The sequence below is a fragment of the Epargyreus clarus genome, unplaced genomic scaffold (genome assembly GCF_041222505.1).
Source record: "Epargyreus clarus isolate Ecla_fem2 unplaced genomic scaffold, WU_Ecla_fem_2.2 ptg000036l, whole genome shotgun sequence".
NCBI lineage: Eukaryota > Metazoa > Arthropoda > Insecta > Lepidoptera > Hesperiidae > Epargyreus > Epargyreus clarus.
The window spans coordinates 1,727,326-1,739,631 of NW_027332241.1; the positions used below are offsets into that span (position 1 = coordinate 1,727,326).

Consider the following 12,306-nt stretch of genomic DNA (forward strand, 5'->3'; position numbering starts at 1 on the left):
CGGTGGACTATGGCCTAATCCTTCTTATTCTGAGAGGAGACCCGTGCCCAACAGTGGGACAGTAATGGGTTGATGATGAAACTTGGACTTATTTTCTAATTTTTCTATTCCAGGTCTTAATAGAACGTCTCCTGTCCACCTGTCCAGATATCGGAAGACTCCATCTCCTACTCAGACAGAAGAAGGGAGTGTCTCCAGAAAAACGGCTTCAGCAGATTAAACAATCACAGGTGTGATTAAATTGACGGTGTTTGTATGATTGCATTAATAAAACTTAAAAAATAATACGTTAGAAAAATGTCATACGCATCATGTTAGATTTTTCTAACAAGATGAAAAGGTTTTTACCTTTTTAAAATTTTCTAATGTGGCGATTGAGCAGGGGCTGATGTGGCGACCTCCCGCTACTCGTCAAGAGAGGGCGCCACGAGTATTCTGAATCACGCTATAGAAGTTTTCTAAACATCTTGCGAACTGTTCCGAAATACAAGTTCCGAACTGAGACTGTCGGAGCACGGCCGCTCCCCGGGCATGATCACCTAGCCCGGTGGGAGATCTCCCTTTGCCAAACTAACATAGTAAAAATACGAGCAACATAGTAGTAGGAAGTAAAAAGCTAGAAATATTAATTTATATTTTCTTTCTTTAAATATTTAATATCTACCCATTTGAAACCGATGTGACGTCACTTCGATAATAAACAAAACATTTTTGAGATGCTATATAGTCTATTGAAATGGGTTGCATGTGTCAGAGGACGCAATTTTTTTTGGAAGTCTTGGGGATTAATGTAAACCTTAATATTCATTTATGAAGTTGCAACTCTCATCCCTCGGCCGCCATCTTGTAACAGAGTTTTCTCGCTCTGTCAGGAAAACTATTCACAAAAAAAATGTAATAATAATTAGGGACTCAAATTAAATATTCTATTTTATTTTCGTTTATCATTTGCAACACACATAAAAGGTAATTCCCTTCCAGGTATTCGACGTGATTCGTCAAATGAACCCCTCACAACTGGACAAGCTCTGCATCGTCCCAGGAGATACATCTCAACCAGGTTTGGGTATCGCTGCGGAGTCTATGCAACAGCTGCAAGAGGTAAGCATGATAGTAAGGCAACTTCCGCTACTCGATACTAGATGGCAGCACTTGTATCACTGTTGGTACACTTGAATCGCAAAATGAACTCGCCACAACTAGACAAGTGCATCATCCCAGGAATTATATCTTAACCGGGTTTGCGCGTCTCACTGTCGAGTATATGCAACAGTTGTAAGAGGTAAGCGTTACTGGCACAGCTTCTGCTCGATGCTAGATGGCAGCACTTGTATCACTATTGAGATTGTCCAGATATCTTCCATACGTTATATATATGTAGGTGGTAGAACCCTCTATGGATTGACTCTGACGGTATTACCGCCATACCTATGAACAGCAGTGTTCCGCGCTGATTTGAAGGGTATGTTAAGGGAGACATACTTTTCGGAGGCGTTCCAGTTTAGTTCTCAGTGGTAGCGGCGCATCTGTGGCCGACCTCAGGAATATCTAATCCTATTTGGGGTTGATTACAGATGTCCATGGGCGGCAGTAGCCACTTACCATCAAGTGGACTCCATGTTCGTCTGCTACTCCCACATTATATAAAAAAGATGTTTAAAAATAATGCCATCATTTCTTTCTAGGTCTCAATAGTCTTCCACAGCGCTGCAACCCTGAAGTTTGACGAGGCGCTCCAAACCGCGGTCCAGCAGAATGTGCTCTCCATCATCAGGCTGATGGAAGTGTGTGATAAGCTGCCTAATATGGATGTACGTATTGCCTCATTCTAACTAATTATAAATGCGAATGAGACTGTGTTTGTTAGACTTTCACGCCTCATCTTCAGAACCACATCTATTCCTACTTTAAAAAAGCAGTGTTAAGCGCTGCTGTGTTCTGGTTTTAAGGGGGATATACTTTTCCGAGACATTCCAGCTTAGTCCTCAAGCTTAGCGGCACATGTGTGGCCGACCTTCTTTAGGAATATAGTCTTATCTGGGTGTAATTACAATGTCTACGAGTGGCAGTAGCCACTTACTCCACATCAGGTGGACTGCATGGTCCTTTAATTCTATGTTATAAAAATCATCTTATCTTCTGCAGGCTCTAATCCACGTATCCACCGCGTACAGCAACCCAGAACGGAAGATCGTAGAAGAGAAGGTGTACCCACCACCAGCCTCGTTGCCACGACTTCTGGCGCTGGTGGATGCTCTGCCGCAACCCATGCTGGCAAATATAACTCCACAGTAAGTTGAGTGTAGCTCTTTCTGTCCTACTGCTTGAGTAAGTCACCTATGATGATCAGGGTGGTAGAGCGGTCACCATACCGGTCTGACGTGCAGAGGATTCCAGGTTCGATTCCCGGTTGGACATATCTGAATGATGAATTTAGATATCTGTTCTGGGGCTGGGTGTTTGTGTATACTAATTATGTGTCTATGACACTCATGATAAGGAATCTTAATGTAGAGCTTTGAAAGTAGAAGCGTATTTCTTCTTTAATTTCTTTTCTCAATTTGCATTTCGCCAACGTAGAGATCCAGGCTTCTCTTCCTGGGAATAGAAAATTTCAGCAATTAAAATTGGGGAAAAAAAGACTTCGCTATGATTTAGCCCCTTTCCAAAACCCACATCCATTTTTAAGTATAATATGGGAGTAGCAGACGAGCATGCTGTCCATCTGGTGGTAAGTGGTTACTGCCGTCCATGGACAAGTGTAGTCAACCCCAGATAAAGATTCTTACCTGAAGTCGGCCACAGATGCGCCGCTACCCCTGAGGACAAAGCTGGTATGCCTCGGAAGTCTCCCTTACCACATCCTTACTGATTTACTTGGTTTCCACAGGTATATTTATCCAAAACCAAATACCTATACCTTTACGAAGGCGATGTCAGAGGAGGCGGTACGAAGCCACGGGAACAACGGATACCCTATCGCCATCTTCAGACCCACTATAGGTAACTGAACTTGTTTGATTTGAACAATTCATAAAGAAAATTTCTGAAATTTCTTTTTGAGGTAACAAATTTTAGGAGGCTAGAAAAATGATCCTCTGTAGACTCTTTGAGGCTGTTAGAACCAGAGTAGCCTTAAAACAAAAAACATGATTACAATATGGAGAAAAGTAAAAGTGTGCAACATTTTTAAATTTCGAGAATACAGATAGGTCAAAAGTCATTCAAATGCAGTTAGGCCACTCTGGTTCTAGCGGCCCCAATTTATATTATATTATTATTATATTTGTGTTTGGTCTTATGTACTGTGCTTATAACTGTGCTGCTATATGTACTGTGTATGTGTACGTATGTGAGTTTATTTGAAATATCAGACTTTATATTTATCAAACTTCATAATATAACGGTGTCCAAAAGTTCTGGGCTCCACAAACAATATAAGTAGTCCATTTTCTACTATAAATACTATTTTCGGTATTAACTTTATCATGGTTTTACAACAAAAAGTAATAGAATCAAAGTTATAGATAATTCAAATTGTGACTCATTCAATTTTTTGTTCAACGAAAAGTTTGCCTGATAGAGCATGATTTTCTTTATCAAGATGACGACCAAGGGACAAGAAATAGTTCCCTACAAACTTGGATTAAACTTCACACAAACCCATGACACACACACACACACACACACACAAACCATGACATTCCAAATACAAAATGGGGTCCTCTGACTTTTGCACGCTAAGGACCACCAATTGTAATATTTCAATAGATTTACATGATTTTTCTTAACTTTGCCGTGATGTATCTATGTGGGTTCAAGCTATTAATCAAAGCCGTAAAAAAGAAGCCTAAGTTTGGAAATTACAAAATTAGAACTAAAAAACTTACTTCAAGCTAACATAATGATCAAAAGTATATGTGATTCTTCCCCAGTGGTGTCTTCGCTGAAACACCCATTCCCCGGCTGGATAGAGAACCTGAACGGCCCCAGCGGGGTAGTAGCAGCTGCAGGGAAGGGTCTCCTCCACGTGTTCTCCAGGAAGTGTGACGCCAGAGCCGACCTGCTGCCTGTGGACATCGCGATAGACACCTTGCTGGCTATCGCTTGGGAAACTGCTATTGATAAGTAAGTTTAGGATGTAATCTAAGCACTTGTAGTAATAACAGAGATAGCCTAGTGATTGTCACTTGGCCTCTTGATCCGAGGTTCAAATCCCAAACACGCGCCTCTTATTTGTCGAAGTTATGTGGGTAAGAAATTAATTATCACTTGCTTAAACGGTGAAGGAAAACATCGTGAGGAATGCGCATACCGGAGAAATCTAAAAAAAAAGATTTCGAAGGTATGTTTCGACCAATACGTGCATGTCCAGCGCGGTGTACTATGGCCTAATCTTTCTCATTCTGAGAAGAGATCTGTGCCTAGCAGTGAAACAGATTATGCTAGATATTATAAGAAATAGTAAAAAAGGTAAAAATGAAATAGTAAATTTTAAGGATCATTTGGTAGAGGCGATTTATAAGTCTTATTAACGATATTGCTAATCATAATCATAGATTAGTAAAGATACTTCGCCGCCTTGAAATTGAATGAAGCCACAAATGGCTTATTTTAGTAAGTTCTTTTTTTTGAATCCTTGACAAATAAAAACATTTTTAGAGAATATTTACGAATAAATAACTAATTTACGTAATAATTACGTAATTTACGTAATAAATAAATAATTATTTCAAATATTTTAGGGACATTTTAGCACGGAGACGTGGCAAAACTTTTTTACGCAACTATTTCAATTCTCAAAACTGGGTTCATTTTCTTGTTAGGCGTGAGTAATCTTTACTAATCTATGATCATAATAATCATTTCAGGCCAGAAGAAGTAAGAGTCTACAATTGTAGTACATTTGACAAGCCCACAACATGGTTGGAATTTGAAAACCAGATTCGGGATAAGCTACGAATGCATCCCCTGGATCGAGCGTTCTGGTATCCCGCCGGAGCTGGCGTTGAGAACAGGTGGGTTTGCTGGATAGATAATTAGATAGTGTCTTACTGTTAAATCATTTATTTATTTTTTGACCATTCGAAGGTGGTAGAACCCTTTGTGTTTCAACTCCGGCGGCACCACCGCCACACCTATTTCTACCTAATAACAGCAATGTTTGATGGGTGTGGTAAGGAGACAGACTTTTCCGAGGCGTTCCAGCTTAGTCCTCAGGGGTAGCGGCGCATCTGTAGCCGACCTCAGGTAGGAATATCTAATCCTATCTGGGGTTGATTGCAGATATCCATGGGCGGCAGTAGCCACTTACCATCAGGTGGACTGCATGCTCGTCTGCTTCTCCTATATTATAAAAAAAACTAATATAAAAAAGAAACAAAAAGACGCATATTACACTCACAGTTCTGTGGATAAATACGTAAATGTAGTATTGGCAAAGGGAGATCTCCCTATACGCTAGGTCAGGGGTTCCCAAAGTGGGCGCCGCGGCGCCCTGGTGCGCCGTAGAAAGTAAAGAGGGCGCCGTGAGTCGATCCTCTAATCATTGGACACCACAGATATTGGCGTTTTGGTCATCGATTCAAAATGAATATCCAAATTTAACATCCATAGCATTAAAAAAATTAATTCCGTTTGCAACATCATATCTATGTGAAGCTGGGTTTTCAGATGTAGCTGTGATAAAGAACAAATATCGGATCAATGTGGAGCAAGAAATGCGAATAGCAGTGTCAAGTCATATTCCCCGCTTTGAAAAACTGCGCGGAGATCACTTAGCTCACCCTTCACATTGATTTGACTGAATAAATATCGTATTTTATTTTTGTTATCCTCAAGTCTTTCTTGTTGTTTTCCGTTTAAATTATTTTATAATAACGTACTGTACAATTTCATATTGTGGTGTTTTAAATTCGTTTCGATCAACCTAAGGTAACTGTAACTACTATTATTGTAGTTACCTATTTCTTTCGACTGTCTTCTTTAAATAGTTAGCTAGGACAGGGCACAGGGCGCCGTGAAAGAATATTAAACTTGTAACTGCGCCGCGGGTTACAAAAGATTGGGAACCCCTGCGCTAGGTGATCATGCCCGGACAGCGGTCGTGCTCCGACAGTCTCAGTTCGGAACTTGTATATATGCAAGATGTTTAGAAAACTTCGACAGCGTGATTCAGAATACTCGTGGCGCCATCTCTTAACGAGTAGCGGGAAGTCGCCACATAGTATTTGTAGCTGTACCTATGCGTTGTTACGTCACCAATTAAAATAAAATTGACGGAAAAACATTACACAAATATTCACGAAGTATTGTCGTAGTCAGAAACCTTCGTGGGCTCATGCACAACTTTGCTAAAGATCATATGATCAAATGCATTTACGATTCTATAAAGCACAAACAGACAAAAAATTATTTTTATATACTTAAATATAATAGAAGATTGAAAGCCTTTTTATATTTTTAATCTGTTTTACATCTTTTTAAAACAAATCGAAAATCTAGAGGCGATGGCGTAGACCTTAAATACTTATAATTGTTTTTTCAGACACGCATCAAAGTTGATGATCTTCCTTCTCCAGACTGTCCCACTGCACATGGCGGAGTATGTGTTACGAGCTCTCGGGATCAAGATGAGGTGAGTTGTATAGAAAAGTTTTTTTCATTTTCACATTAAATGCACAGTTCTTTGTTTAGTTCAGTGCTTTGTTCTGTGTTGTGCGAAATTGCTGTAAAATTCTGTCTTATCTTCTGAAATTATGTTCGTAGTTCTTGCCGAAGTTTTTCCGTCTAAAATTTCGTACGAATTTCCGGCAGTTTCGTGTGAAGTTTCGTCAGAATCTCGTGCGAAGTTTCGTTCATAAATCCAACAGAAATTTGGTCCGAAACTTCGTTCGTAAATCCTAATTAAGTTTTGTGTTTAGTTTCGTCTGAAATTTCGTAGGAAGTTTTGTTCGTAATTTCACCCGAAATTGTATCTAATTCTAAAATTTCGTTCGTAAGTGCCTCAGAAATGTTATCTAAAGTTTTACGCGAAGTTCCATTCAAAGTTTTGTCGTTCGTAATTTTGTGCAAAGTTTGTAACATTTCTTGTTAGATCATGCATGCATCTATACATGCCGTGACCATAATTAATAATGCAAAATTAAAATTATTAATTATTTGACAATTGGATGGTTTTAACTGGGCGAAAAGGTAACTTACCTTCTTAAGACACCCGAAATCTTATAACAAGGATAATGATCTTTCAATTTCATTATCCAGTATAAGCCTAATCACCGCTGAACAGAAGATGCGCGCAATGAGCGAAGTCCTCACCTTCTTCGCTCTAAATGAGTGGCACTTCAGCACGAATAACGTGGCGAAGCTTCGCGCGCGACTGTCTCCACAGGATGTGGCGATTTACAACCTGGATCCGAAGAGTATTGAGTGAGTAGCATTTATTATGGTAGTAGAAGCCGTCGAAGCTATGCTGAGCTTTGAAGGTGGTAGAAACCTTCGTGGTAAAACCAAAACATTTTATTATAATATACTTAGGAATAGCAAACGAACATGCAGTGCACCTGATGGTAAGTGACTACTGCTGCTCATGGACAACGGACATCTGTAATCAACTCCACATGAGATTAGATTCCTATCCTGAAGACTAAGTTGGGATGGCTCGGAAAAGTATGTGTCTCTTACCACACCCTTCAAAGTCCTCAGGGGTACCAACGTATCGGTGGGCGACCGCAGGTAGTCTAACTCTAATCTTATCTGGGGTTGATTACAGATGTCCATGAGCGGTGGTAACCCATGGCCACTTACCATCGGATGAACCACATGCCTCGATACAAAAGTATATAGAAATATTGACCAAAAATAAAAAAAATGTGCAACCTAAACATTCAATATATTTTATTAATATACATAAAATAGGTATAGTCCGCGCCAAACTGCTAGCCCACTCTGAAGTTGTTGCGAGCAAGTGTAGTCATACAATTTGTTATGGCGACGCGATTCATTTCTATATTCAGAGCGGACTAGCAGTTTTACGCGGACAATACTGTTAGGTAGGTACATAATTTTCTAATACTATTTAATTTTTTACAGTTGGGATGACCACTACACTAACTTCGTGAAAGGGACCAGAAAATATCTTCTAAAAGAAAAAGATGAAGATATACCAGAAGCTAAAAGACATTTGAATAGGTAAGTAAAACACAACAGGGCCTAGAACGATGCCCTGTAGAACTCCGTAAATTAAATAATAGAATTGGAATTGTATTACAAAAATCTTTGTAAAATGACTATTTAAAGACTGCATGTTAAAAATAATTAACAATATTCTTTAGTAAACAACCATGTGGCATTTTTTATTTGGTTGTTTTGATGTAAAATCAAATCAAAAGCTTTATATAGATAAAAAGATTTATACTGATAATTGATTTCAAAAAATTGGCCAAGTACAAGTCGAACTCGCACACGGAGGGTTCCGTACCATATGTAATATCGAAAAATAGCAGTTTCATTTATGGAATCCCCAATTGGTTTCAACTTTTTTTAATTTTTAGTAATTATTTGTTATTATAGCGGCCACCATTATATATGTACATACTCTGTAAAAATTTCAAGTGTATATCTATTACGGTAAGAGACAGAGTCCTGTGACAGACGGACAGACAGCGGAGGCTTAGTAATAGGGTTCCGTTTTTACCCTTTGGGTACGGGACCCTAAAAATATATACTTATTTTAAGTAATTATTATATATTTTTATTGTTTCGAATATTGTATTGAAATGTATATACATATATTATTTAATATTTTTTAAATTATTACCTTCATTATTTTTTTAATTTAACACTCAATTTAATATTTTTATACTGATGCTAAATTTGTACAATAATTACTTTAATTGCATTTTTTATACTCACTCTTTCTTTCTAACATTTTTTCCTTTATTTCAGATTGTACTACGTTCACAACGGAGTGTTACTACTTTCGCTCGTACTATTTACACGTTTGTTACTAAGTAACTCCTCTGTCCGGGAGTTTGTTTCGGATATTTTGAGACTTCTGTTTTCCCTTCTGAATGTTATATATTCATATGTTTTAGCACCAGCTAGTATTACATAGAAATTGTTTAAAATTATTATTTAAGTATTAATTACATTGATTTAAAAATTGATAGATTTCGGGTTTGAATAACGTACGAATTGCAAGTGCTATAAAAGGATAATGTGCTCCAATGTCAGATTATTCAAAGTTTGACATTTTTTCTATTCAAAATAGATTTTGCTATTTCAATCTTTAAAAATCTAGATATTTAAAATTTTTATTTAACATTTATCTCGAATTAAGGAAACCCGATGTCTATATTGTTCTTAAATCAATGTATTAGTTATATAGTTATAATCCGCGTAAAACTACTAGTCCGCTCTGAATATAGAAATGAATCGCGTCGCCATAGCAAATTGTATGACTACAGCTGCTCGCAACCACTTCAGAGCGGACTAGCAGCTTGGCGCGAACCATACAATGATAAAAGTATTTAGATAATTTTAAACCTTAAGCATACGTACAGGTTATTTTAAATGAACTAATATTATACCTGCATCGAAATATGTATTAAATATGTGTTGACTTTCCGCAACTCGTTAAGAGATGGCGCTACTATTCTGAATCACACTATCGAAGTTTTCTTAACATCTTGAGTATGTACGAAAGGTTATAAAAAAAGGGCCGTAGAATAGTGTCACTTGTTATAGATATAGAATCTTTTTATATTTTAACTTTTATATAGTTCGGGAGACATTCATAAGTTGATGAACTATAAATGTATGTAACTTTAATTATGTTAATAAATAATTAATTATTATGTTTAACAATACTAATGTTAGTACTTATGTACAGTCCAATAAATTGCTCAATATGTTAATAATAGTTTTTAAGTATTAAATGTTTTTTTGTAAATTTTATCACGTGCTATTGTATAAAGATTATTCTGATTTTATTAATTTAGTATAAAAAGCGAAATTTGACTATAAAATGTTTAATAAATGTGTTAACCGTAACCGTAATAATTCAAAGATATATTATTTCCTAAAGAACAACAGATACAATATAAAAAAAAACATATATTTATGATGATATGGATATTCTTGTTTTTTATTTTTTTATTTGAAATGGTCTCATTTATAATTGGTTTTGATTGTATTTAAAATAATATTTTTTGCAAAAAGTATTGCCTTATTTAGGTATTATTATCATTTATTATAAAATAGCAATTTGTTTCTCCTACAAATTTTTGTTTATACTGTTTACTTATAAATAAGTATTATTTTATACATAAATCGGCCATAGACAATGTAACTAAACATACTAAAATAAAACTGAAGGTTTTTGGTATCACATGGGTCTATTTGACACTATGTAAGGGCGCTACGTATTTTGTTGGATGAAAATACAGGGTGACTTTTTCAAACTGGCTTGAATGGCGGTATGAGAAATATGCTGAAAGGAGTTACAGTGCCCATTTTGATAAAAAATTAAACTATATCATACATTTTTGTTAATCTTTTTTCCCTAACCGGTAATCGACAGAGTTCAATTTGGAAAAAAACACACCTATATTATTTATAAATTATTCTTTGAAGGTACAAATCAACATAACATGAAGAAAAGACAAATAATTAAAGTACTTAAACATAACCTAAAATTTTAAATTAAAATATAAATAATAACAAAATTAAACTTATAAAATATATATATTATTCTATCATCGGATAGTGTCACTTATAAGCATAGATTAGTAAAGATACTTCGCCACCTTGAAAATGAATGAAGCCACAGACGGCTTATTAGTAAGTTCTTTTTTTGAATTTTTGACAAATAAAAACATTTTTAGAGAAAATTTACGAATAAATAACTAATACTGCGTAATTTACATAATAAATAAGTAATTATTTCAAATATTTGAAGGACATTTTAGGCCGGAGACTTGCTAAAACATTTTTACGCAACTTTTTCAGTTTTCAAAACTGGGTACATTTTCTTGTTAGGAGTGAGAAATCTTTACTAATCTATGCTTATAAGGATCAATTTTTTGGAAATAATCATAAAAAACATTTGAAAATTTCACTCTGTATAGCACTCTTGTCGAACCAATCACAGCGCAGTTTAATCCAATCACCAAACATTTGAACCAACATTTGTCCAAATGCAAGAAAATGATTTTTTTATCAATGTATTGGTTAAGTAACCATCAGTTAAAGTTAAGTAACCAGTCTATGGTATTGATGGGGGTGGTTATACCATGATCTGTTATGCTATGCTATGCAGTATGCTATGATTAAACTGTACATAATGGAGCTTTAATAAATCTTTTTATTTGTAAATATTCAATATGTTTTTTATTTTATTTTAATTCGTTTTAATGTTTTTATTATATTATCTGTCTTACTCATGTATTCTGAATTTAGGAGTTTAGGATATATAGAAAAAAAAACCTAGTAAGAAATCCATAAATATCTAAGCGACTGTTTTTATTTTTGTCAACAGTATCATTTTTATGTTGATTATTTTTTCTTTTTCGAAAACAACTAATAAAAAGTTATAGTTTACGTATTAAGAAAATCCTTACTAATATTATAAATCCGAAAGTAACTCTGTCTGTCTGTCTGTCTGTCTGGTTGTCTTTTCTCCACGCCTAAACCACTGAACCGATTTTAATGAAATTTTGTACAAAGATAGTCTGAGACCCGAGAACGGACATAGGATAGTTTTTATCCCGGAAATCCCACGGGAACTAGGGATGGCGATCTAAGATCGATTAATCGGAGAATCGATCTTTTGGACCAAAAAGTCGATTATTTTAATCGATATCCTTACTAATATTATAAATGCGAAATTAACTCTGTCTGTCTGTATGTCTCTTCTTCACGCCTAAACCACTGAATCGATTTTAATGAAATTTTGTACAAAGATAGTCTGAGACCCTAGAATGGACATAGGATAGTTTTTATCCCAGATAGCGATCTTAGATCTATTAATCAGAGAATCGATCTTTTAGACGAAAAAAGGTCGATTTTTTTAATCGGTCTCCAGTAATGGATCCTACTTACGTTTGTGGGTCTTTTGGCATACTTCAAATAACCATGAGTTTAAAAATATCAATTCTTGCAATCGGAGACGGTTGCAACATTATATTTGGTTATACAGATTTATTGGGACTATATTAGGGGTGGCGATTCTATCCGAAAAAGATCGATTTTTGAATCGATTCGAATTGAAGTGCAATAAATCGATTCACAAAAAAAATCCAGGCC

General features: G+C 35.9%; 1 protein-coding gene across 1 annotated transcript in view; it reads left to right on the forward strand.

Annotated features, from left to right (window-relative positions):
* The window catches only part of LOC140757003 (putative fatty acyl-CoA reductase CG5065), a 35,684-nt gene extending 25,725 nt beyond the window's left edge, over positions 1–9,959 (forward strand). Inside the window, exons 3-13 of the mRNA XM_073092553.1 lie at positions 114–230; positions 982–1,101; positions 1,686–1,811; positions 2,146–2,291; positions 2,891–3,003; positions 3,936–4,128; positions 4,872–5,018; positions 6,548–6,637; positions 7,264–7,428; positions 8,092–8,190; positions 8,947–9,959. Of these exons, the coding sequence (XP_072948654.1) occupies positions 114–230; positions 982–1,101; positions 1,686–1,811; positions 2,146–2,291; positions 2,891–3,003; positions 3,936–4,128; positions 4,872–5,018; positions 6,548–6,637; positions 7,264–7,428; positions 8,092–8,190; positions 8,947–9,115 (1,485 nt within the window). The 3' untranslated portion in view covers positions 9,116–9,959. The remainder of the gene's footprint in view (positions 1–113; positions 231–981; positions 1,102–1,685; positions 1,812–2,145; positions 2,292–2,890; positions 3,004–3,935; positions 4,129–4,871; positions 5,019–6,547; positions 6,638–7,263; positions 7,429–8,091; positions 8,191–8,946) is intronic.
* The last annotated feature ends 2,347 nt before the right edge of the window (positions 9,960–12,306 follow it).